At 44.5% G+C, this 26,580-nt stretch overlaps 1 protein-coding gene across 1 annotated transcript; it reads left to right on the top strand.

Annotated features, from left to right (window-relative positions):
* Positions 1 to 226: 226 nt before the first annotated feature.
* LOC115206808 (short transient receptor potential channel 4-like) lies at positions 227 to 25,952 on the top strand. Its single transcript, XM_029774001.1, has 16 exons — positions 227 to 677; positions 3,382 to 3,569; positions 4,013 to 4,231; positions 10,711 to 10,851; positions 11,072 to 11,248; positions 11,639 to 11,839; positions 16,555 to 16,740; positions 16,891 to 17,041; positions 19,118 to 19,257; positions 21,149 to 21,292; positions 21,613 to 21,785; positions 22,238 to 22,433; positions 23,156 to 23,350; positions 24,152 to 24,193; positions 24,599 to 24,688; positions 24,880 to 25,952. The coding sequence occupies exons 2-16, from the start codon at positions 3,411 to 3,413 to the stop codon at positions 25,471 to 25,473; spliced, it is 2,808 nt and encodes a 935-aa protein (XP_029629861.1). The 5' UTR covers positions 227 to 677; positions 3,382 to 3,410; the 3' UTR covers positions 25,474 to 25,952.
* The last annotated feature ends 628 nt before the right edge of the window (positions 25,953 to 26,580 follow it).

The following is a 26,580-nucleotide window of genomic DNA, read 5'->3' as shown; positions in this document are numbered from 1 at the left end:
AATGTTGCCATACTTAATGTTGTCTCTGGCTGGAACAAGCTTTTACTTGTAATTATATATATATATATTTTTTACCAATCAATCAATTCACATGGACACGCATCTCAAAGGATGATAGTGGATTGCGCGTCTGTGTTACCCCTGCATGCTTTTCTTTTGCAAACATACTCACTCCTACTGAGTCACGGGGATGCTCCTGTAGTCTATCAACCGAAGAGCGCGCGAAGCTGGAGGCAGCGAAGAGGATGTGTGCGTCTCCTCAAATGGGCTTGATTGCGAATGTTTTCAACGAGGGTGGATTTCTTGCACTTTAAAACATCCAAGATCACACCTTCTACTGAATTGATTGTTTACGAGTCCCGATAATTCTGATGGAATTATGTTGACAATTCTGGAATATAATTTATTTTGCAAATATCTTTGATCGCGACCAGAGAGGAAGACACTATTAGCTTAATTATAACGTTGTTACTTTAGGCTCCTTATTCAGTATCGGCTACTTCTGTCAACTGGAATACACAAAGGAACAAGGTGGAATAGTTTTTCTTCGTCCTATTTCTGTTCTGCAACCCACAGAAGACCTGCTGTTGTAGGCCTATGTGTTTCAAGTAATGGAAGAGAGGTGTTTCATTTTTTGACAATCAAATGTCATAGTCAAAACGTACAGGACTGAGAGGGTAAGTTCAGCTGTGTTTTTGCTTGCGTGTATAATGCATTTGAAGAGTATATTGGCATCGATGGGATGCCCTGCGAACAACCACATTGAACGTTTGAGGAAATTAATGGCTTTAGCCAAATTCAGTTATTACCAGCAGTTGGTGTCATATTCATTTGATAATAAACTAATACATAATTATGTTATCCAGAAAATGTATATAATTGCTTTGCTGACTTTGTTGTTATACTCCGGATTTTTGTCGATTTAGATTCCGCTGGATCTTTGCTTTACTGCCATGAACGTCAGAATAAGTCAACCTGGCCTCAGGGCAATTAGTAAGATTTATAATATGTAGATCTGACCCACTCTATTTAGTATTACACATTACATAATGAATGGAATAGCAGTCATACAATATCCTATGAATTACAGGACGTATAGTATGTACACATTGGATGACTTAAGTTATGATATTTGGAGGACATATAAACTCAGCAAAAAAAGAAACGTCCCTTTTTCAGGACCCTGTCTTTCAACGATAATTTGTAAAAATCCAAATAACTTCACAGATCTTCATTGTAAAGGGTTTAAACACTGTTTCCCATGCTTGTTCAATGAACCATAAACAATTAATGAACATGCACCTGTGGAATGGCTGTTAAGACACTAACAGCTTACAGACGCTAGGCATTTAAGGTCACAGTTATGAAAACGTAGGACACTAAAGAGGCCTTTCTACTGACTCTGAAAAACACCAAAAGAAAGATGCCCAGGGTCCCTGCTCATCTGCATGAACGTGCCTTAGGCACGCTGCATGGAGGCATGAGGACTGCAGATGTGGCCAGGGCAATAAATTGCAATGTCCGTACTGTGAAATGTCTAAGACAGCGCTACAGGGAGACAGAACGGACAGCTGATCGTCCTCCCAGTGGCAGACCACATGTAAGAACACCTGCACAGAATCAGTACATCTGAACATCACACCTGCGGGACAGGTACAGGATGGCAACAACAACCGCCCGAGTTACACCAGGAACGCACAATCCCTCCATCAGTGCTCAGACTGTCCGCAATAGGCTGAGAGGCTGGACTGAGGGCTTGTAGGCCTATTGTAAGGCAGGTCCTCACCAGACATCACAACAACGTCGCCTATGGGCACAAACCCACCGTCGCTGGACCAGACAGGACTGACAAAAAGTGCTCTTCACTGACGAGTCGCGGTTTTGTCTCACCAGGGGTGATGGTCGGATTCGCGTTTATCGTCGAAGGAATGAGCCTTATACCGAGGCCTGTACTCTGGAGCGGGATCAATTTGGAGGTGGAGCGTCCGTCATGGTCTGGGCAATGTGTCACAGCATCATCGGACTGAGCTTGTTGTCATTGCAGGCAATTTCAACGCTGTGCGTTACAGGGAAGACTTCCTCCTCCCTCATGTGGTACCCTTCCTGCAGGCTCATCCTGACATGACCCTCCAGCATGACAATGCCACCAGCCATACTGCTTGTTCTGTGTGTGATTTCCTGCAAGACAGGAGTGTCAGTGTTCTGCCATGGCCAGCGAAGAGCCCGGGTCTCAATCCCCTTGAGCATGTTTGGGACTTATTGGATCGGAGGGTGAGGGCTAGGGCCATTCCCCCCAGAAATGTCCGGGAACTTGCAGGTGCCTTGGTGGAAGAGTGGGGTAACATCTCACAGCAAGATCTGGCAAATCTGGTGCAGTCCATGAGGAGGAGATGCACTGCAGTACTTAATGCAGCTGGTGGCCACACCAGATACTGACTGTAACTTTTGATTTTGACCCCCCCTTAGTTCAGGGACACATTATTACATTTCTGTTAGTCACATGTCTGTGGAACTTGTTCAGTTTATATCTCAGTTGTTGAATCTTGTTATGTTCATACAAATATTTACACATGTTAAGTTTGCTGAAAATTAACATAGTTGACAGTGAGAGGACGTTTCTTTTTTTCTGAGTTTAATATTATACGTCTTTCTCTGAGACCAGGTTGCTTTGTGCCTGCTAACAACAAAGGAGAATTACAGTGAGAATTTACATTGGTGGTTATAAAAATTTAAATAAAGTATTTTACCTTTATTTAACTAGGCAAGTTAGTTAAGAACAAATTCTTATTTACAACGCCGGCCAAACCTCTGGGCCAAGACTCTGGGCCAATTGTGTGCTGCGCTATGGTACTCCCAATCACTGCCGGATGTGATATAGCCTGGATGGTTAGGAGAATATTGACACTGATGATTTATGTAAAAGACATGGAGACATGTTGGTTGGGTGGGGTTGGGGGAATGGAATGGGTGGTTGCGGGTGGAGGCTCACTTCCTTTTGTTTCTATTCCTCTACATGCTAAATTAATTATTACTTTTAAAACTTTTTAATATGATCATAATGATCAATACTTTGTATTTATGTACTTTTTTAAATGTTACATTTTTATTTTGGAGTGGCAGCCCACAATTAAATACAATATGAACTGAATATGCAAGTTAAGTTATATTAATTTGTATATTGAACCCCCCCACCAACGAAAAAATGACAACATAAATACAAATGACACATAAAAAAACATATTATACTTATTGGAGGTGCAAAGATGTAAATAAAATACCAAACGTCTGTCCAGTTTACTGATCTGTGTCCCTATCTCTGTCCACTGCCTCCCCAAAATGTAGATAAGAGGTAATCAATGTTATCTAATCTAACCTGCCTAGGTGAGTGAGATTGCCTAGCAGTAGCAGCGATGTCTCAACTGTACTACCGGAGGACAGACAACTCCTCCTACAGGGACCGGATCCCTCTGAGGATTGTCAGGGCCGAGTCTGAACTGTCTGGCCTGGAAAGGAACTACCTGGGAGCAGTGGAGAAAGGAGACTATGCCTCAGTCAAACAGGCTCTAGAGGTAGGGATGCAGGGTGGAGAGGAAAAGGGGAGGGAGTAAGGGAGGGGATGGTGGAGAAAGGAGACTATGCTTCAGTCAAACGGTCTCTGGAAGTAGGGAATAAGGAAGGAGAGGGATGGGGGAAGGAGCAAGTGGCGAGGGAGGGAGAAAGAGGTGGAGAGAGGGAGGAAGGGAGGGGGAGATTAAAGAGGCAGGAGAAAGCATACTATACTTCCATCAAACAAGCTCTAGAGGTAGGGATGGAGTAGAAGGGAAAGGAGGAAGGAGTGGAGAGAGAGACAGGAAGAGGGAGGGAGGGAGGGAGGGAGAAAAGAAGGGAGAAAAGGAGGGAGGGATAAATAAGTCTCAGTGCAAGTACAATATCAATAAACATGATACAATTTGCTATCTTGATACCGTAAAACTAAGTAATCATGCGTTGTCATTCCCCCTCCCGCTTGTAGGAGGCAGAGATCTACTTCCGGATCAACATTAACTGTATAGACCCGTTGGGCCGCACAGCTCTGCTGATCGCTATAGAGAATGAGAACCTGGAGATTATAGAGCTGCTGCTCACCTATAACGTGTACGTCGGTGATGCTCTCCTACACGCCATCCGTAAAGAGGTGGTGGGGGCCGTGGAACTGCTGCTCAACCACAAGAAGCCCAGCGGGGAGAAACAGGTAGGATAGTTACAGCGTGCTTCCCAAATGGCACCCTGTTGTTGGGTGTTGGCTATAGTCACTTGGTGGAGGGGTGACTATAATAAATAGACATGTCGGGAAGATAGTCAAAATGACTTACAAAAACAAAAACCATTACCAAAAATGTATTTCCTGGGTTGGCAGGTAGCCTAGTGGTTAAGAGCCTTGGGGACAGTAACTGTAAAGCTTGTTGGTTCAAATCCCTGAGCTGACTAGGTGAAAAAATCTTTAGATTTGTACCTGAGCAAGGTGCTTAACCCCAGTTGCTATGGATAAGAGTGTACTAAAATGAAATCAAACTGAACTTTCCTATTGGTGTTAGGAAACATGCTGTGATTACTATGACAACAAAATGGGCCTACAGCCTACACAGATATGGACACTCTCCCCATCAGAACTTATAGAACACTGGCAAAGCCACCTGTGAGGGAGCTCAAGGTATTTCTATCTGGTGTGATAGAAAATTACATATTTACCTGATTTATTTGATATTAATGGTTAACAATTCATATTTAACTAATAGTAAGACATTTCTGTCCTACTAATGCTGTGTTTTTATGGTTTCCACTCTAGTTCCCTACTCTAGTTCCCTGGAAGAGTTTAGAACAATCCCTCATTTTCTCATAATCAGCCTGGTATCCCGTGCAGATAACCAGGAGATGAACCAAGGTGGCTTATGGGAGGGGTGGAACCAGCCATGACTAAGCATTCTTAGTATCAGCTATATAACAAACAGCATTATCCAATGGTTGACTAGTCTCATTATTGCAATAATTAATTGATATTAAATAAAGTTTGAAGAAATGACAAAGTCTCTTTCACTTCATTAGAATATTCCACCACACTGGCTTAGCCAGTGTTCTGTATGCTCTGAAGGGGAGAGTACACATATGTGGGTTGGGAGCGAGGGAGCTCCAAGAAGCGGCAACACACAAGGACACGCTCAAAGCATTAGAAATAAAGGCACAAACTGAAGGAAAATAGCGTCACTCGAATTACACAGATAATTGGGCACTTGGGCGAACAAGTATTTAGCGTCTGTACACATGTTTAAAACAGTAACAATATTGGCATGTCATAATTAGGCCTAACTAAAGAGCGCACAAGTGAGAGTGGGGCTGTGGCCATCACAGAAACGACCAGGCAAAACTCTTCCCAACAAATGATACAATATATTGAATTATGATATTAGGCTATTTGAACTCAACCATTTGTCTTGAAAAAATATATTTTAGTGTGGCTATTACTCTCGTTTGCAGAGGGCCAAAAATACAACATGAAATGTAACTGGAAGACATACACAGTCCTGAAATGCAAACAACTTAATCAAATTACAGCATGCATTATCAAGGTTACATTTATGTTTTAGCCAGTTTTAAACAAAGGACAGAAATAGAACAGAATACAGTAGGTCTGACACACACACACACACACACACACACACACACACACACACACACACACACACACACACACCTACCATTACAGAGAAAGTCTATGGGGGCTGAACACTTCTCAAACACATTTTCAAAGAAAACTCCCACAGCACCAGAGCTGCTCTGAAACACTTTGGATTCAACTGAGGCCCTTTTAACTAGATGGACAAGAACGCATAGAGCCACCCATTTGGTTAGCTATTGAGACAATGTCTACATACACCATACTGTATACTGTATTACATCTGAATTAGGATTCAGTCCCTCCATCAGATAGAGAGAGAGAGAGGAGTGTAATAGAAGAGTGTATTTACTTCCTGATTTTTCTTTCAGAGGAGATTGTGGCATCTCTCCACTGTATCTCCAACTCTCTTTCTCCATCTCTCTTTCTCCACCTCTGTCACGCCCTGACCATAGAGAGCCATTGTTTCTCTATGGTGTAGTAGGTCAGGGCGTGACTAGGGGGTGATCTAGTATATCTATGTCTATGTTGTGTTCTAGTTTCTTTTTCTATGTTGGTGTTTTGTATGATTCCCAATTAGAGGCAGCTGGTAATCGTTGTCTCTAATTGGGGATCATATTTAAGTAGTTATTTTTCCCACCTGTGTTTGTGAGATCTTGTTTGTGTAGTTGCCTGTGACCACTCCGTAGCGTCACGTGTTCGTCTATTCTTTATTGTTTTTTTTTCTTTTTGTGCGGTTGACTTATAATAAAAATATGTCGAACCGATATCACGCTGCGCTTTGGTCTGAATGTTCCTACGACGATCGTGACAACCTCTCTTTCTCCATCTCTACTGTATCTCCACCTCTCTTTCTCCATCTCTACTGTATCGCCACCTCTCTTTCTCCACCTCTCTTTCTCCATCTCTACTGTATCGCCACCTCTCTTTCTCCATATCTACTGTATCTCCACCTCTCTTTCTCCAGGTCTACTGTATCTGCACCTGTCTTTCTCCATCTCTACCGTATCTCCATCTCTCTTTCTCCATCTCTACTGTATCGCCATCTCTCTTTCTCCACCTCTCTTTCTCCACCTCTCTTTCTCCATCTCTACTGTATCTCCACCTCTCTTTCTCCATCTCTACTGTATCTCCAACTCTCTTTCTCCATATCTACTGTATCTCCACTTCTCTTTCTCCATCTCTACTGTATCTCCACCTGTCTCCATCTCTACTGTATCTCCACCTCTCTTTCTCCACCTCTCTTTCTCCATCTCTACTGTATCTCCACATCTCTTTCTCATCTCTACTGTATCTCCACCCCTCTTTCTCCATCTCTCTTTCTCCAACTCTCTTCTCTATCTCTACTGTATCGCCACATCTCTTTCTCCATCTCTACTGTACCTCCACCTATTTTTCTCCACCTCTCTTTCTCCATCTCTCTTTCTCCATCTCTACTGTATCTCCACCTCTCTTTCTCCACCTCTCTTTCTCCATCTCTCTTTCTCCATCTCTACTGTATCTCCACCTCACTTTCTCCATCTCTACTGTATCTCCAACTCTCTTTCTCTATATCTACTGTATCTCCACCTCTCTTTCTCCATCTCTACTGTATCTCCACCTCTCTCCATCTCTACTGTATCTCCACCTCTCTTTCTCCACCTCTCTTTCTCCATCTCTACTGTATCTCCACATCTCTTTCTCATCTCTACTGTATCTCCACCCCTCTTTCTCCATCTCTCTTTCTCCACCTCTCTTCTCTATCTCTACTGTATCGCCACATCTCTTTCTCCATCTCTACTGTACCTCCACCTATTTTTCTCCATCTCTTTCTTCACCTATCTTTCTCCATCTCTTCTGAGGGAGTTTAGAGATAATGATAGTAAGGTCAGACTCCATCTCAACAACATGACCTAACTGGCAGCGATGCTAGTAATTGTTTCAACATAACTTTGTTATGCAGAAACATTATCTGGACCACACACGAATGCACGCACACCATCAGGAACATCAGAAATGAATGACAAGAAGGCCTGTGGTTTACGGGAACATCACTTAGATCTGAGTTGTTGCAGTAAAGGGAACAGTAATGTAATCCTGTTACCTAGTATTTCCTCATACTGTAAGTGAAGTGGTCACTCAAGTGCCTCCTTCCTTATCATCTCCTCCCAGAGGGAGACCAATCAGACTGTGTATGTGTCCCAAATGGCACCCTATTCCCTATATAGTGCACTACTTTTGACCAGAGCCCTATGATGGTGCCATTTGGGACCCACCTTAAATGATTAAACCCTGTCAATCAGTCAATCAAATTGATTTATAAAGCAGATGTCATGAAGTGCTTTTACAGAAACTCAGCCAAACACCTCATAGAAAAAACAATGCAGATATGTAGAAGCATAGTGGCTAAGAAAAACTCCCTAGAAAGGCAGGAACCTAGGAATAAACCTAGAGAGGAACGAGGCTCTGAGGGGTGGCCAGTCCTATTCTGGCTGTGTCCGGTGGAGATTATAAGATTACATGGTAATTAAGTATGGTAATTAAGGCCAGATCATTCTTCAAGATGTTCAAATGTTCATAGATGACCAGCAGGTACAAATAATAATCACAGTGGTTATAGAGGAATAAATGTTAGTTGGCTTTTCATAGCTGAGCATTCAGAGGTTGACACAGAAGGTGCAGTAGAGAGAGAGAGAGAGGGAGAAAAGAATGTTTAAACAGCAGGTCAGGGACAAGGTAGCACATCCAGTGAACCGGTCAGGGTTCCATAGCCGCAGGTAGAACAGCAAAAACTGGATCAGCAGCACGACCAGATGAACTGGGGACGGGGACAGCCAGGAGTCGCCAAGCCAGGTAACCCTGAGGCATGGTCCTAGGGTCCGGGAAGAGCGAAAGAGAGCAAAAGAGAGACGGAACAAGTAGAGGGAGCATACAGTACTTAAGATAAAAAAGGACACCAGATAAGACAGGAGGGGGGGGGGCACTGAGGCCACGTCCGACGATACCCCGGGACAGGGCTAACCAGGCAAGATATAACCCTACCCACTTTGCCAAAGCACAGCCCCCACACTACCAGAGGGATATAAATAAACCACCAACTTATTACCCCTGAGACAAGGTGGAGTATAGCCCACAAAGTTTTCCCTCACTGCAAGAACTCGAGAGGGCGCAAAATCGGATAGGAAGATCACGTCAGTGACTCAACCCACTCAAGTCGAGTATAGCGATATTCAATGTGATGCACCCCTCCTAGGGACAGCATGGGAGAGCACTAGCAAGAGAATGACTCATAGGGTCAGAGGCAGAGAATCCTATTGGAGAGAGGGGAGCCAGCCAGGCAGAGACAGCAAGGGTGGTTCGTCACTCCAGTGCCTTGCCATTCACGTTCGAACCCCTGGGCCAGACTTTTACTCAATCATAGGACCTACTGAAGAGATGAGTCTTCATTAATTAAAGACTTAAAGGTTGAGACCTAGTCTGCATCTCTCACATGGATCAGCAGACCATTCCATAAAATGTAGCTCTATAGGAGAAAGCCCTGCCTCTAGCTGTTGCTTAGAAATTCTAGAAACAATAAGGAGACATGCGTCTAGTAAGCTTACGTGTAGGTATGTACGGCAGAACCAAATTGGAGAGATAGTTAGGAGCAAGTCCATGTAATGCTTTGTAGGTTATCAGTAAAACCTTGAAATTAGCCCTAGCCTTAACAGGAAGCCAGAGGCTTGTGCTGGAGTAATATGATCAAATGTTTTGGTTCTAGTCAAGATTTTAGCAGCCGTATTCAGCAATAGCTGAAGTTTGTTTAGTGCTTTACCCGGGTAGCCGGAGAGTAGAGTATTGCAGTAGTCTAATCTTGAAGTGACAAAAGCACGGATTAGCTTTTCGGCATAATTTTTGGATTAAAAGTTTCATATTTTTGCTGTAATACGAAGATGAAAAAAGCTGCTCTTGAAATATTTTTGATATGTTCGTCAAAAGAGAGATCAGGGTACAGAGTAACACCAAGTGTCACGGCCGTCGTAAGGATTGGACCAAAATGCAGCGGGAATGTGTATGCTCATTTTCTTCTTTATTAAATAAATGAACACTGAACAAAAAGAACGACGAAAACAGTCCTGTCAGGCACACAGCTAAACAAGAAACAACTACCCACAAAAAACCCATGAAAAACACCCCTACTAAATAGGACCTTCAATTAGAGGCAACGAGGAACAGCTGCCTCCAATTGAAGGTCAAAACAATAAACTAGACATAGAAATAGAAAAACTAAACTAGAATATAGAACATAGAAGTACAAAACATAGAACACTAACCAAAAACCCCGACAACACAAAACAAACACACCCCTGCCACGTCCTGACCAAACTACAATAACAAATAACCCCTTATACTGGTCAGGACGTGACACCAAGATCCCTCACAGTTTTATTTGAGATGACTGTACAACCATCAATATTAATTGTCAGATCAAACAGCAGATCTCTTTGTTTCTTGGAACATTTAACTAGCATCTCTGTTTTTAAAAGTTCGTGTTTAAAAGTTTAAAAAATTCCTTATGTCTGAAACAATTTTGGGGCTTCACCAGGGTTCATCGAAATGTACAGCTGTGTATCTTCTGCATAGCAGTTAATGTTGACGTTATGTTTCCGAATAACATCACCAAGAGGTAGTATATATAGAGAAAACAATAGTGATCCTGAAACAGATCCTTGCATAGCTGGTCCTCTGTAATCAACACACACACACACACACACATACACACACACACACACACACACACACACACACACACACACACACACACACACACACACACACACACACACACACACACACACACACACACAGCTTCTCCTCAAGTAAATCCTAAACCATGTACCTCTATTGTATTGGTTCATAAAGGAGACATTATGGCAGTATTGATATTGATTATACTACGATGTTGTTATGAATTCAGTTTTGTGTAATTCAGTTTTCCTTCTTCAATCGATATCTGGATTGAACACATCTTTTGTCTCTTGCCCATCATCATCCCTATCTGACTATGACCCATATTTATCTCTTCCCCGCCCTCTCTCCAGGTTCCTCCCATCCTATTGGACAAGCAGTTCTCTGACTTCACTCCTGACATCACACCCATCATCCTAGCAGCTCACACCAACAACTATGAGATCATCAAACTGCTGGTGCAGAAGGGGGTGTCTGTGCCCCAGCCACATGAGGTGGGTCTGAATCAGGATATATGCTACACAATGGTTTAGTACTATGGTAAATTATCAAATACTACATGCTACAGTATGATATAGTATGTAATGTAGTACAGTACAATAGTCACAGCAGGCTACGCTACACTATACAGTATGATACAATAGTAGAGTACAGAATGATAGCTACAATACTGCCCTCCCTCCACTAACTCTCCAGTACATATGTGTGTTCCAGGTGCGCTGTAACTGCATGGAGTGCGTGTCCAGCTCTGATGTGGATAGTCTGCGTCACTCCCGCTCACGTCTCAACATCTACAAGGCCTTGGCCAGCCCATCACTACTGGCCCTCTCCAGTGAAGACCCTTTCCTCACAGCCTTCCAGCTCTCCTGGGAACTACAAGAACTCAGCAAGGTGGGGTTTTTAACAGATATTTGCTAAGTTTATTGAATTTAATTAAATTGAGCTGGAGGATGAGTTTGAATCAAAGAGTGAGGAATTGTCTCAACAGTGTACTTTATAAGCAGTTTATGGACTATTAATGTACATACTTCATTCTTATTTGGAACATAAGGCTTCCACAAGAGAGAGCCACAGACGCCGATCTTCTGCCTTTTAGGAGATGGACGGTGTTCCATGACAGTGTTTATTTGTGCTTGACTTTTAACTAACAGTTTATTCCTGTTCCAGGTGGGGAAAGAGTTTATGTCGAAGTATAAGGAGTTCTCCTAGCAGTATAAAGACTTTATAAAGATTTTTTAACTAGTTTATTGACTGTTAACTAACAGTTCCCGACTGTTTCAGGTGGAGAATGAGTTTATGTCGGAGTATGAGGAGTTATCTCAGCAGTGTAAACAGTTTGCCAAGGACCTTTTGGACCAAACCAGGAGTTCCAGAGAACTTGAGCTGATCCTGAACTACAGAGATGACATCAACCCTCTACTGGATGAGAACACCAATGACCTGGCCAGACTTAAACTGGCTATCAAATACACACAGAAAGAGGTAAGACATAACCAATGTTTCCTCAGGAAAATGTGTTTATTGTCATTTTTCTGCTTGTTGAAGCTTGGCCAGGTGACTCTCCCTCCCATTGTACAGCTGAGGGTTTTACATGTTGTATTTCAGTGGATAAAGCATGAAGCTAACGTCTGCTGTTATCTTTAAAATAGGATTGAGAAGTAATAGATGGCCGGATTTGGGTGGAGACTTCCTATGGGAGTTGTAATTCTGTGGTAATCACCAGGCTGTGTCTGAAAATGGCATCCTTCCTTAGTAAAACAACACATTACTGGAGCTACACAACATGACCAAAAGAATGTGGACACCTGCTCGTCAAACATCTCATTCCAAAATCATGGGCATTCATATAGAGTTGGTCCCCTATTTGCTGCTATAACAGCCTCTACTCTTTTGGGAAAGCTTTCCACTAATGTTTGAATATTGCTGCAGGGACTTGCGTCCATTCAGCCACAAGAGCATTAGTGAGGTTGGGCGCTGATGTTGGGCGATTAGACATGGCTCGCAGTCTGCATTCCAATTCATCCCAAAGGTGTTCGATGGGGTTGAGGTCAGGGCTCTGTGCAGGCCAGTCAAGTTCTTCCACACCGATCTCAACAAACCATTTCTGTATGGACCTCGCTTTGTGCACGGGGGCATTGTCATGCTGAAACAGTAAAGGTCCTTCCCCAAACTATTGGCAGTAAGTTGGAAGCACAGAATTGTCTAGAATGTCATTGTATGCTGTAGCGTTAAGATTTCTGTTCACTGGAACTAAGGGGCCTAGCCGAACCATAAACAATTTGCCCCAGACCATTATTCCTCCTCCACCAAACTTTACAGTTGGTACTCTGCATTTGGGCAGGTAGCGTTCTCCTGGCATTCGCCAAACCCAAATTGGTCCCAGATAGTGAAGCGTGATTCATCACACCAGAGAACACATTTCCACTGCTCCAGAGTCCAAATGCGAGCTTTACACCACTCCAGCTGACGCTTGGGATTGCGCATGGTGATCCTAGGCTTGTGTGCGACTGCTCTGCCATGGAAACCCATTTCATGAAGCTCCTGGCGAACAGTTATTGTGCTGATGTTGTTTCCAGATGCAGTTTGGGACTCGATAGTGTGTGTTGCAACCGAGGACATACGATTTTTAAAAAGCTACGTTCTTCAGCACTCTCCGGTCCCGTTCTGCGGTCCTTACCACTTCGTGGATGAGCCATTGTTGCTTCACAATAAGTTTCCACTTCACAATAACAGCACTTACAGTTGACCAGGGCAGCTCTAGCAAGGCAATAATTTGATGAACTGATTTGTTGGAAAGGTGGCATCCTATGAAGGTGCCACTTTGAAAGTCACTGAGCTCTTCAGTAAGGCCATTCTACTGCCAATGTTTGTCTGTGGAGTTTGCATTCAATGGAAACATAAATACCTTATTTACATAAGTATTCAGACCCTTTGCTATGAGACTCGAAATTGAGCTCGGGTGCATCATGTTTCCATTGATGATCCTCGAGATGTTTCTACAACTTGATTGTAAATTCAATTGATTGGATATGATTTGGAAAGGCACACCTGTCTATATAGGGTCCCACAGTTATATAAGGTCTCATGTCAGAGCAAAAACCAAGCCACGAGGTCGAAGGAATTATCCGTAGAGCTCTGAGGCAGGATTGTATCGAGGCATAGATCTGGGGAAGGTTACCAAAAAAATTCTGCAGCATTGAAGGTCCCCAAGAACCCAGTGGCCTCCCTCATTCTTAAATGGAAGAAGTTTGGAACCACCAAGACTCTTCCTAGAGCTGGCTGCCCGGCCAAACTGAGCATTCGGGGGAGAAGGGCCTTGGTCACTCTGACAGAGCTCCAGAGTTCCTCTGTGGAGATGGGAGAACCTTCCAGAAGGACAACCATCTCTGCATCACTCCACCAATCAGGCCTTTATGGTTGAGTGGCCAGACGGAAGCCACTCCTCAGTAAAAGGCACCTGACAGCACGCATGTAGTTTGAAAAAGGCACCTAAAGACTCTCAGACAATGAGAATCAAGATTCTCTGGTCTGAGGAAACCAAGATTGAACTCTTTGGCCTGAATGCCAAGCGTCACGTCTGGAGGAAACGTCTGGCATTATCCTGACGGTGAAGTATGGTGGTGGCAGCATCATGCTGTGGGGATGTTTTTCAGTGGCAGCGACTGGGAGACTAGTCAGGAACGAGGCAAAGATGAACGGAGCAAAGTACAAAGAGATCCTTGATGTAAACCTGCTCAAGAGTTCAGACTGTGTAACGATCGTCGTAAGGAGGAGACCAAGGTGCAGCGTGGTAAGTGCTCATGTTTACTTTTATTTAACTCAGAACACTAAACAAAATAACGAAAAGGAAAACGAACGGTACGTTCTGCAGGCTTACACAGAGCTGTACAAAAACAAGATCCCACGTCTGAAGGAGGGAAAAAGGGCTGCCTAAGTATGATTCCCAATCAGAGACAACGATATACAGCTGCCTATGATTAGGAACCATACTCGGCCAAACACAAAGAAATACAAAAACTAGATTGCCCACCCCACATCACACCCTGACCTAACCAAACTAGAGGAAATAAAACGTCTCTCTAAGGTCAGGGCGTGACAGACCGGGGTAAAGGTTCACCTTCCAATAGGTCAAAGACACTAAGCACACAGCCAAGACAATGCAGGAGTGGCTTTGGGACAAGTCTCCGAATGTCCTTGAGTGGCCCAGCCAGAGCCTGGACTTGAACCGAATCTCTGGAAAGACCTGAAATTAGCTGTGCAGCAACACTCCCCATCCAACCTGACAGAGCTTGAGAGGATCTGAAGAGAGGAATGGGAGAAACTCCCCAAATACAGGTGGGCCAAGCTTGTAGCGTCATACCCAAGAAGACTCAAGGCTGTAATCGCTGTGATATTTCAGTGTTTTATTTTTTATAAATTTGGCAAACATTTAAAAAAAACTGTTTTTGCTTTGTCATTACGGGGTATTGTGTGTAGATTGATGCGGGAAAAAAAGCGATTTAATACATTTTCGAATAAGGCTGTAACGTAACAAAATGTGGAAAAAGTCAAGGGGTCTGAATACTTTCCGAATGCACTGTATAGTGTATGTCTGTCTGCTGTCCAGTCCCTTGATGGGAACACAATGAAACATGATGATACAGCAATAATGATGCTACAAATACGATAATGCTCTGACTGAATGTTTCCTTGGAATACTGACTCACAATACATCTAAATTACACAGAAAGCAACATGTTACACAGGAAAACAACAACCTTGGCTACATTGCATATGGCACCCTATTCCCTATTTGTGGTCTTATCATGGCTGGTATGCCGTCAGTAGTTTGTGGTCAATATTGTCTCACGTTAGGTGTATAGCACGGTATTGTGAATGTTTGATTTATAGTTGGTTGCTGCTAGACTTACTGTAGATGAGCATGTACAGTACAGTTATGAAATGGAAGTTGTGAAATGTTGCCCCCTCCTGAGTAGAATGGGATACTGCATCTGTTTTCACGTAGAGAGGGAAGAGGTCTGAGAACTGCAGAAAAAACACAAATTCATTGCTTAATACTTTAAACCCTTTCCATGAGATGGACATTTACAGTATGACACTGCTGAAAATACACAACATGCTATATCGCTTTAAGGTTAGGGATAGAACAGAGATAAGACTCCATAGAAAGACATTTATAAAGAACTCCATGTTCCTGTTTGAAAGAGTGCCTGTCTGTCAAATCTGTTCGTCATTAAACATCATTATGTTTTTGTCTCTGTGAGATTTGATAGAACCATCTGCTGAACATTTGCGCTGCTCTGTGTGACGTAAGGTTAATCTCAGTCTAATGGAATTACGAACAATTACAACCAAATGGATCCCCATCACTTAGAGCAGGGCATTGTGGGGGATGAGGTCATTAGTGAGGTCATCAGTCAGAGAGCGACTGAGACAGAAAGTGTTTTAGATAATGCCTGAGACGGATAGAGTGTTCCTTATCAAACCTTGTAAGCAGAGAAATACCCTTTTCACTCTACTGAGCCTAATTGAGCCGAACTGTAATGGTCTGGTTACACACCCACCACAGTTCCTGGAAATGTGCCTACAAGGACAATATGAAGAGAATGTATCCGACACAGCGCAGTACAGTGTGTGAAGAGGATATTAGAGAGGAACAGAGATGCCAGGGAGGGACACTTGGGACCAGGCCAAGAACAGCTGGTAACACTCATCAGAATGATCAGGCACATTAAGGTCATTAACAGCTGGAGGTGCTGCTGGACTAAACCAGACTAAACAGTCATTGACCGCATCCCAAATAGCACATAGGGTGTAATTTGGGATGCACACATAATGTCATCTGGGACGTCAATTGACCTCCTCCATTAGCTGAGTATGTTTACTGCTGTCAGTATTCTGTATGCTGTACCCAACTGCCAAGGCTTGCTTAAGATGTGCCTGTTTTCGTGTCAGTTGTTTGTCAAGGTGGAGTGGAAAGCAAGTGAGAAAGAATATTTAACATTGTGAAGTTGCATTAGACACACAGGTCTCCAATAACAACTAATCAGTAATGTATCATAAAGGCTGACTCACTCTCTCTTTCTATCCATCCCTCCCTCCCCCTTCATACCCCCTCACTCATGCCTCTTTCTCCTCCCTCTCTCTCTCTCCTTTTCTCCCCTCCCCTCCTCCCTCCCTCAATCTCCCTCCTCCAGTTTGTAGCCCAGCCCAACTGTCAGCAGCTGCTTGCGTCTCGTTGGTACGATGAGTTCCCTGGGTGGAGGCGTCGTCACTGGGCAGGGAAGTTCCTAACCTGTGTCTTCATCGGCCTCCTCTTCCCCCTCTTCTCCCTCTGCTACCTGGTATCTCCTAAGAGCCGCTATGGACACTTCATCAGGCAAGTAGCCTAGACATTAGAGAGGCAGGCCAGCAACTGAAGGGTTGCCAGTTTGAATCCCTGGTCTGATGGGAAAAAACTGTCAGGAAGCTGAAGTTGAATTTATGTTAGACCTAATGGAAATAAAGTAATCTTCTTCTACATCCTTAGGAAGCCCTTCATCAAGTTTATCTGCCACACAACGTCATATCTCACCTTCCTGTTCCTGCTGCTGCTGGCCTCCCAACACATCGTTTCTACAGACCCTAACAGACAGGGGCCGACTCCTACTGTGGTGGAATGGATGATACTGCCCTGGGTACTGGGTAAGAGTGTGTGTGTGTGCGCGCGTAGAGGTGCACGACATGGTTGGTCAAGAAAGGAAAGACCCGGACACATGCTGCTCCCTCCAAAGTGATACATAACACGATGTCAACTCCACAGAAGGTCAGCTGATATAGAGCGTCTTTCGAGACATTCCACGTAGACTGCTATTGGTGTTAATGATGTTAGTTGATGACAATTCTGACAGGAAATGGTAGAAACCAAGCTTGTTATTTCAGACAAATACTCAATCTACCTTTTACAGCTGGTTTTCATGCATTGTACGCACACTGTATTGTAAGACAACCCAGCCCATGTGTTTCCTATGTAACTCCCATTACGGTGTTCTGTTCAGTGCAACCGCATGGCAGGATGCATGGGCTTGCTTCCTGTCTACCTGTTCATACCTGTCTACCTGTCCTGTATCACCGCTTGATATGGCAAATGCGCCACCCTCAATCGCAAAGTGCTACAGAGGATGGTGTGGTCAGCCCAGTACATCACTGAGGCCAAGCTCCCTGCAATCCAGGACCTCTATCAGGCGGTGTCAGAGGAAGGCCCGAATAATTGCCAAAGACTGCAGCCACCCAAGCCATAGTTCACTCTGCTACCTCCGGCAAATGGTACCGGAACGCCGGCTCTTGGACTAACAGGCTCCGAGACAGCTTCTACCCCAAGCCATAAGACTGCTAATTAGTTAATTAATGGTTACCCGGACTACTTACACTGACCCTATCTTGCACTGACTCTATGCACGCTCACTCACAAACTAGAACAACACTCTCACACAAAACCCATACATATTCAGATACACACACACACACACACACACACACACACACACACACACACACAGGATCTTAATTTGAGCCAGTTTACTGCAGCAGGAAAATAATCCTGCAGCAACAGGAAATGTAAATGATAATGTGGATTATAATTAATGGACATTTTGGTAGGGGTTGATACATTTTTCGGTAGTGTAAATCAAGTCTGAAATTATAAACTTCAGAAGCCTTTTTAAAACTCAAATACACTACAAGTTTGCATTTCCTGCTATGCAGGAAAATTCTCACCAACATAAAAGTGATCAAATTAAGATCCTACATGTACACACACACATGCATGCAGAGTCACTTTAGCCGGCCTTCATGTACATATCTACCTGACATATCTCTTCCCCCTGCACATTGATCTGGTACTGGTACTCTGTATATACAGTAGCTCCATTCTTTTCTCTTTACTTTTTAAAAATAATTCTTTAACTCTGCATTGTTGGGAAGGGCTTGTAAGTAAGCATTTCACGGTTAAGTCTACACCTGTTGTATTCGGCGCATGTGACAAATACAATTTGATCTGATTTTGTCACATGCGTCATTGAAGGGGGACCAAAACGCAGCGGGTAAAGTGCTCATCTTCTTATTTTATTAAAGAAAACACTTAATCAAAATAAACAAATGACAAAACAGTCCAGTAAGGTGCACAGACTATACTAGAAACAACCACCCACAAACACAAGTGAAAACAAACACAACTAAATATGGCCTCCAATTTGAGACAACAACAACCAGCTGTCTCTAATTGGAGGTCATTGCCAAAACTCACATAGAAATAGAAAAGCTAGATATAAACATAGAAATAGGAAAACTAGAACCTAAACCCAAAATACCCAAACACACAAATCAAACACCCCCCTGCCACGCCCTGACCAACTATAATGACAAATAACCCCTTTTACTGGTCAGGACGTGATAGATTTGATTTTAACACTCCCTCTTCACCTGAGGAATGTTGCCATAGGTCAGAGAAGTGAGAGAGACATGATAGATTAGTTCTGCCCGGCGTCAGACAGACATGACAACCTTAACCCTAACTCTAGGACGGCATCCCAAATGGCACCATATTCCCTATTTAGATCACTACTTTAGACCAGGCCTCAATTGACCCTCGTCAAAAGTAGTGCACTATTTAGGGAATAGGGTGAGTTACATAGGGCTCTGGTCAAAAGTAATGCACTTTGCAATGGATAGGATGCCATTTGGGACATAATTAACCCTGCTGGTCTGTTCTCTGTCCTATAGGCTTCATCTGGACAGAGATTAAACAGATGTGGGATGGAGGATTCCAGGACTATATCCATGACTGGTGGAATCTCATGGACTTTGTTATGAACTCTCTGTACCTGGCTACCATTTCTCTGAAGATCGTTGCCTATGTCAAGGTACTGTATAATGGTTGTTGTGTACTCTCTCACAGTAGACTCTGACCTCTCCCCTCTCTGTCTCTCCCTCTCTCCCACAGTAGACTCTGACCTCTCCCCTCTCTGTCACTCCCTCTCTCCCACAGTAGACTCTGACCTCTCCCCTCTCTGTCTCTCCCTCTCTCCCACAGTAGACTCTGACCTCTCCCCTCTCTGTCACTCCCTCTCTCCCACAGTAGACTCTGACCTCTCCTCTCTCTGTCACTCCCTCTCTCCCACAGTAGACTCTGACCTCTCCCCTCTTTGTCTCTCCCTCTCTCTCACAGTAGACTCTGACCTCTCCCCTCTCTGTCTCTCCCTCTCTCCCACAGTAGACTCTGACCTGTCCCCTCCGTCTCTCCCTCTCTCCCACAGTAGACTCTGACCTGTCCCCTCCGTCTCTCCCTCTCTCCCACAGTAGACTCTGACCTGTCCCCTCCGTGTCTCCCTCTCTCCCACAGTAGACTCTGACCTGTCCCCTCCGTCTCTCCCTCTCTCCCACAGTAGACTCTGACCTGTCCCCTCTCTGTCACTCCCTCTCTCCCACAGTAGACTCTGACCTCTCCCCTCTCTGTCACTCCCTCTCTCCCACAGTAGACTCTGACCTCTCCCGTCTCTGTCACTCCCTCTCTCCCACAGTAGACTCTGACCTCTCCCCTCTCTGTCTCTCCCTCTCTCCCACAGTAGTCTCTGACCTCTCCCCTCTCTGTCTCTCCCTCTCTCCCACAGTAGACTCTGACCTCTCCCCTCTCTGTCTCTCCCTCTCTCTCACAGTAGACTCTGACCTCTCCCCTCTCTGTCTCTCTCTCTCTCCCACAGTAGACTCTGACCTCTCCCCTCTTTGTCTCTCCCTCTCTCTCACAGTAGACTCTGACCTCTCCCCTCTCTGTCTCTCCCTCTCTCCCACAGTAGACTCTGACCTGTCCCCTCCGTGTCTCCCTCTCTCCCACAGTAGACTCTGACCTGTCCCCTCCGTCTCTCCCTCTCTCCCACAGTAGACTCTGACCTGTCCCCTCCGTCTCTCCCTCTCTCCCACAGTAGACTCTGACCTCTCCCCTCTCTGTCACTCCCTCTCTCTCACAGTAGACTCTGACCTCTCCCCTCTCTGTCTCTCCCTCTCTCCCACAGTAGACTCTGACCTCTCCCCTCTCTGTCTCTCCCTCTCTCCCACAGTAGACTCTGACCTCTCCCCTCTCTGTCTCTCCCTTTCTCCCACAGTAGAGTTTGACCTCTCCCTTCTCTGTCACTCCCTTTCTCCCACAGTAGACTCTGACCTCTCCCCTCTCTGTCTCTCCCTCTCTCCCACAGTAGACTCTGACCTGTCCCCTCTCTGTCTCTCCCTCTCTCCCACAGTAGACTCTGACCTGTCCCCTCTCTGTCTCTCCCTCTCTCCCACAGTAGACTCTGAGCTCTCCCCTCTCTGTCTCTCCCTCTCTCCCACAGTAGACTCTGACCTGTCCCCTCCGTCTCTCCCTCTCTCCCACAGTAGACTCTGACCTGTCCCCTCCGTGTCTCCCTCTCTCCCACAGTAGACTCTGACCTGTCCCCTCCGTGTCTCTCCTTCTCTCCCACAGTAGACTCTGACCTGTCCCCTCCGTCTCTCCCTCTCTCCCACAGTAGACTCTGACCTGTCCCCTCCGTCTCTCCCTCTCTCCCACAGTAGACTCTGACCTGTCCCCTCCGTCTCTCCCTCTCTCCCACAGTAGACTCTGACCTGTCCCCTCCGTGTCTCCCTCTCTCCCACAGTAGACTCTGACCTGTCCCCTCCGTGTCTCCCTCTCTCCCACAGTAGACTCTGACCTGTCCCCTCCGTCTCTCCCTCTCTCCCACAGTAGACTGACCTGTCCCCTCTGTCTCTCCCTCTCTCCCACAGTACAGTGGCTTCAGGGCCAGGAACGAATGGCAGATGTGGCATCCTACCTTGGTAGCAGAGGCTGTGTTTGCCATCGCTAACATCTTCAGCTCCCTCCGCCTCATCTCTCTGTTTACAGCTAACTCCCACCTGGGACCTCTACAGGTCAGGATGATCATACTACATTTACATGATTTGTAATTTAATACTATGTTTCTGTCATTATGTCCAGGAGCAGTATGTATTAAGCATCTTAGAGTAGGACTGCTGATTTAGGATCAGTTGTTCCTTTTAATTCACAATTAATAATATTACATGGTCAGGGGGGACCTGATCCTAGATCAGTATTCCTACTCTGAGAAGATTGATACATACAGTATGGCCCCTGATCTGTAAAGCACCGAGCTGCAATTTATTGTATGAAAGGTTCTCGTTTATGATGATGATTATGATGATGAGTATGACGATAATCCTCATTATTCCAGATCTCTCTGGGCAGGATGCTGCTGGACATCCTTAAGTTCCTGTTTATCTACTGCCTGGTTCTCTTGGCCTTCGCTAACGGGCTCAACCAGCTCTACTTCTACTACGAGACAGACGAGGGACTGAAGGGATGCAAAGGCATCCGCTGCGAAACACAGAACAACGCTTTCTCAACGTTAGTAAAGACCATGCATTATAATGTGTTCATTTGTAACATGTTTAAGTTTTGGTAGGGTTAAAAAATTCTGGTAACTTTCCCAAAATGCCCGCAATCAGGAGGCAATTAGCAGGAAAACCAGGAATTTCTGGAATTTGGGGAAAGTTACTGGAATTTTGCAACCATACATTTTTTTTAATTTAGATGGATATGTATGTTTTGCCAATTGGCTGGATTAGGGCAAAACTGGAATGGCAGCCTTTTATGATATATTGACTATTCTTGTAGATCCTGCTTACCTTATATATTTAGAAATATAACCCCCCCTCTCTCATCCCTTTCTCTCTCTCTCTCGCACTCTCTCTCACTCTCTCTTTCATCTGTCTCTCTCTCGCTTTCATCCCTTTCTCTTGCTCTCTCTTTCATCCCTTTCTCTCTCTCTCCCTCTCATCTCTCGCTCTCTCCTCTAGGTTGTTTGAGACACTCCAGTCGTTGTTCTGGTCTGTCTTTGGGTTGATCAGTCTGTATGTGACCAACGTGGAGGCAGACCACCAGTTCACAGAGTTTGTAGGGGCCACCATGTTCGGAACCTATAATGTCATCTCTCTGGTGGTTCTACTCAACATGCTGATCGCCATGATGAACAACTCATACCAACACATCGCTGTGAGTGAAACCCTAAACTTAACCCTAATGCTAACCCTAGCCATGATGAACAACTCATACCAACACATCGCTGTGAGTGAAACCCTAAACTTAACCCTAATGCTAACCCTAGCCATGATGAACAACTCATACCAACACATCGCTGTGAGTGAAACCCTAACCTTAACCCTAATGCTAACCCTAGCCATGATGAACAACTCATACCAACACATCGCTGTGAGTGAAACCCTAACCTTAACCCAAACGCTAACCCTAGCCATGATGAACAACTCATACCAACACATCGCTGTGAGTGAAACCCTAACCTTAACCCTAACGCTAACCCTAGCCATGATGAACAACTCATACCAACACATCGCTGTGAGTGAAACCCTAACCTTAACCCAAACGCTAACCCTAGCCATGATGAACAACTCATACCAACACATCGCTGTGAATGAAACCCTAACCTTAACCCTAACGCTAACCCTAGCCATGATGAACAACTCATACCAACACATCGCTGTGAGTGAAACCCTAACCTTAACCCAAACGCTAACCCTAGCCATGATGAACAACTCATACCAACACATCGCTGTGAGTCTAACGATATCACTGGAAAGCAAAATCATTCATTCATTCACTTGTTTGTGAGCCCAACAACCTGTCTACGGTCATTTTATATCACACAGTTTTGTTCATATCACTTGTTCAGATGCTTATCATGTGTTGTTTCTGTTCAGGATCATGCAGACATTGAGTGGAAGTTTGCAAGAACCAAGTTGTGGATGAGTTACTTTGAAGAGGGAGGGACTCTGCCTTCTCCGTTCAACATCATCCCTAGCCCCAAGTCAATCTGGTACTTCATCTGCTGGATCAGGAAACACATCTTCAAGATCACCAGGGCCAAGAAAACAGAAACATTTGGAACCATAGGGGTGAGGATGAAGTCTCTAGTCTACATCAACAATCATTTTACTGAACAGTAGGGTTGTAAAATGTCAGTAATTTCCCCCAAATTCCCAGGTTTTCCAGAAATCCTGGTTGGATTTCCTGGATTTCATGTTTATTCCCCTCTGATTCCGGGAATCATCCAGCTGGGATTTCTGGAAGACCTGGGAATTTGGGGAAAGTTACCGGAATTCTGGAACTCTACTGAACAGTTCACAGTTGAATATTCTACTTCTTCTCTTCTCCTCTAGCCTCAGAAGGTTGTTCTCAACAAATGATCATGAATGAAATGACCTGTTCTTCCCAGAATGGTTAGACGTGCGTCATGAGACATAACTGTTCTGATAGCATCAGCAGTTAGAAGTTAAAGGGATAGTTCGGGATTTGGGCAATTAACCATTTTTATGTCTCTGCATCCAGTATGAAGAGAGTTACTAGTACTTTCGCAAGCCAATGCTAACTAGTATATGCGCTAGTTTGGCGAAAAAGAATAGTGCAAAGACTGCAAGTCTTCACGTACAGTTAGTTAGCATTGGCCCACAAAACAACCTCTACCTTCCTTCATACTGGATCCAGAGACATTAAAATGGTATCCCCGAGTTCATCTGACTCTGGAGAAGAAGATAAAGGGTTTCATTGCCCAACTCCCAAACTATCCCTTTAACAGAGAATGGGCAGGTGATGACAGAGCTAGCTGGCCAACTCTCCACCAAGAAGGAAATCACATGAACTGATTAGTCATGCTGCCTGGTGTGCTTTTGGAGTAAGTTAATGTTCCTCTTTTGTAGAGACGGGCTGCTATAAATGTAAGAATAAACCACCAGTATCAGGTATTTATGTTTATATTTAAATTGATTATTTCTCATTCATTATGTGTCAGTTTTCAATGTTTTTTATTCTGTAGATGCACATATTTTGAACTCGATGTTTCCCAAATGGCACCCTATTCTCTATATAATGCACTACTTTTGACCAGAGTCCCGGTGAAAAAGTAGAGCTCTCTGGCCCGGTCAAAAAGTAGAGCTGTATGGCCTGATCAAAAAGTAGAGCTCTATGGCCCCAGTCAAAAGTAGTGCACTACAGCATATAGCGAATAGGATGCCATTTGGGACGCATCCCTGTACCTGTCCACTCTCAGGATTATGTTTTCCGTATTATCTACAGAAGTTGTTAGTAACCCAGGAGTGGATGCATTTGATATGATTCTATCAACCTGTGGACTGTGTTGTTTTCAGGAGGTTTTGAGGAACCTGGTGAAGAGATATGTAGCAGCCATGATCAGAGATGCCAAGACAGAGGAAGGATTGACTGAGGAGAACTTTAAGGTAAGGTTTGGTTTCCTCTGACATTCCACATTTCTTTAAAAAATTATCTGAATTCAGCACCAGACAGGGACTACAAACGAAAAATAAGCATTGTTTCTATCTCCGGCAATGAATTATAGATGATGTACAATGTCCACTGTAAATGTCATATATAGATAAAAAGGTTTATGTGTGTATGTTTCTTTCCCCAGGAGCTGAAGCAGGACATCTCCAGCTTTAGGTATGAGGTCCTGGGGATGATGAAGGGGAAGGTGGGGCCTGGGGGTGGGGGTGGGGGCGTGGCTATAGCAGGAAGTAAACCCAGTGAAGGGGCAGGGGCCTCCAGTCTGGTCTACCCTGACCACTCCTTCAAGTACTCCCCCAAGTTCCCCCCGGCCACGCTTAAGACCAACATGTTTCACATCACCACATCCATGCTTCAGCAGAGGTCAGCCCCCTCCTCCACCTCCTCGTCCACATCCCCTTCCACCTCTCAGGGCTTGAACCGACTGGTCAACGGCTCTGTGGTACCCTCTTGGACCTCCACTGACACCTCCTCCATCCCCACCTCCTCCACTTCCATCTCCTCTCCCTCCTCCACTCCCTCCATCAAAGACGGACTGACCAGGAAAGACATCTGTGACTTTGGGCTCTACTCTGTGTCTGAGGAGATGGGGGAGACTGACCTGGAGGAGCTGGACTGTGATGGAGAGAAGGAGGAGCAGGGTGGAGCGAGGGAGAGGACGTGTACAGAGAAGGAAGAAAACGAAGAGAGGGGAGAGAGAAGAGACAAGGGTCCATGTTAAAACAGACTGTTGAGGATGAGACTGCTACGTAGAAGGACTATAGAGTGAATACTGTTCAAAAGACCACAAGCGACTTGAATGTATCATTATGATACGTCTTCATGGAGGCCTGTGTAGTAACTTGTCTTGCGACTCCAGAACCAATTCAGCTCTCAGACTTAATATATTCTGGTCTAGAACGTATAAGCCGGAGACCTGGAGACTAGAAGTCTGTTTCTTGGTTTGTGTACCAAATAGCACCCTATTCTCTATATAGTGTACTACATTTGACCAGGGGACATAGGGCTCTGGAACCAGGGGACATAGGGCTCTGGAACCAGGGGATATAGGGTGTCATATGAAACAAGCATATAAGACGTAATTCTCTGATCAGGATTTCTGGAAAACCTGGGAATTTGGGGAAAGTTACCTGAGTTTTGTAACCCTAGACGTGATAGAACTATCAGTATTTTATTAACAGGCCCTGTCTCTGCTGCTTCCTCCAGTCCACCCCCTGCTATTTCACAACGATCCCTTGTCATAATGCATAACGGAAAACACTAATGATTCTTACAGGTAGATCTGTACAATGTCACACCTTGGCGAATTATTCAAAACTAGCTTGAATGATGCTGTTTAGTCTATCATCTCGGGAATGTCCCAAATGGCACCCTATTTCCTATATAGTGCACTACTTTTGACCAAGTCAAATTAATTTATTGTGTTGGAGGTTTCATGATGCTTGTATCTAAACCAAAGTAGATAATAGTAAGATTGTTCTATACATCATTTGAGGTTAAGTGTATCCTAGTAGCTGTGTGGGCTAATAGTCAAAATCTTTGCCTTGGGGTAGTTTGAGCCAATTACCATGGGGTATGTTGAGCCAATAACCATGAGGTATGTTAAGCCAATGACCATGAGGTATGTTGAGCCAAATACCATGGGGTATGTTGAGTCAATGACCATGAGGTATGTTGAGCCAATGACCATGGGGTATGTTGAGCCAATGACCATGAGGTATGTTGAGCCAATGACCATGAGGTATGTTGAGCCAAATACCATGGGGTATGTTGAGCCAATGACCATGAGGTATGTTGAGCCAATGACCATGAGGTATGTTGAGCCAAA

Source organism: Salmo trutta, chromosome 13, assembly GCF_901001165.1.
Source record: "Salmo trutta chromosome 13, fSalTru1.1, whole genome shotgun sequence".
NCBI classification, from domain to species: Eukaryota; Metazoa; Chordata; class Actinopteri; order Salmoniformes; family Salmonidae; genus Salmo; species Salmo trutta.
The sequence above is the reverse complement of the archived record's forward strand: the minus strand, read 5'-3'. Positions and strand labels throughout refer to the sequence as shown.

Excerpts from the sequence above, each read along its gene's own strand:
- LOC115206808 (XM_029774001.1), top strand. The coding sequence starts at position 3,411 with ATGTCTCAACTGTACTACCGGAGGACAGACAACTCCTCCTACAGGGAC. Across the intron at positions 17,042-19,117 it reads GATACTGCCCTGGGTACTGG|GCTTCATCTGGACAGAGATT; the intron begins GTAAGAGTGTGT and ends TCTGTCCTATAG. Across the intron at positions 19,258-21,148 it reads AGATCGTTGCCTATGTCAAG|TACAGTGGCTTCAGGGCCAG; the intron begins GTACTGTATAAT and ends TCTCTCCCACAG.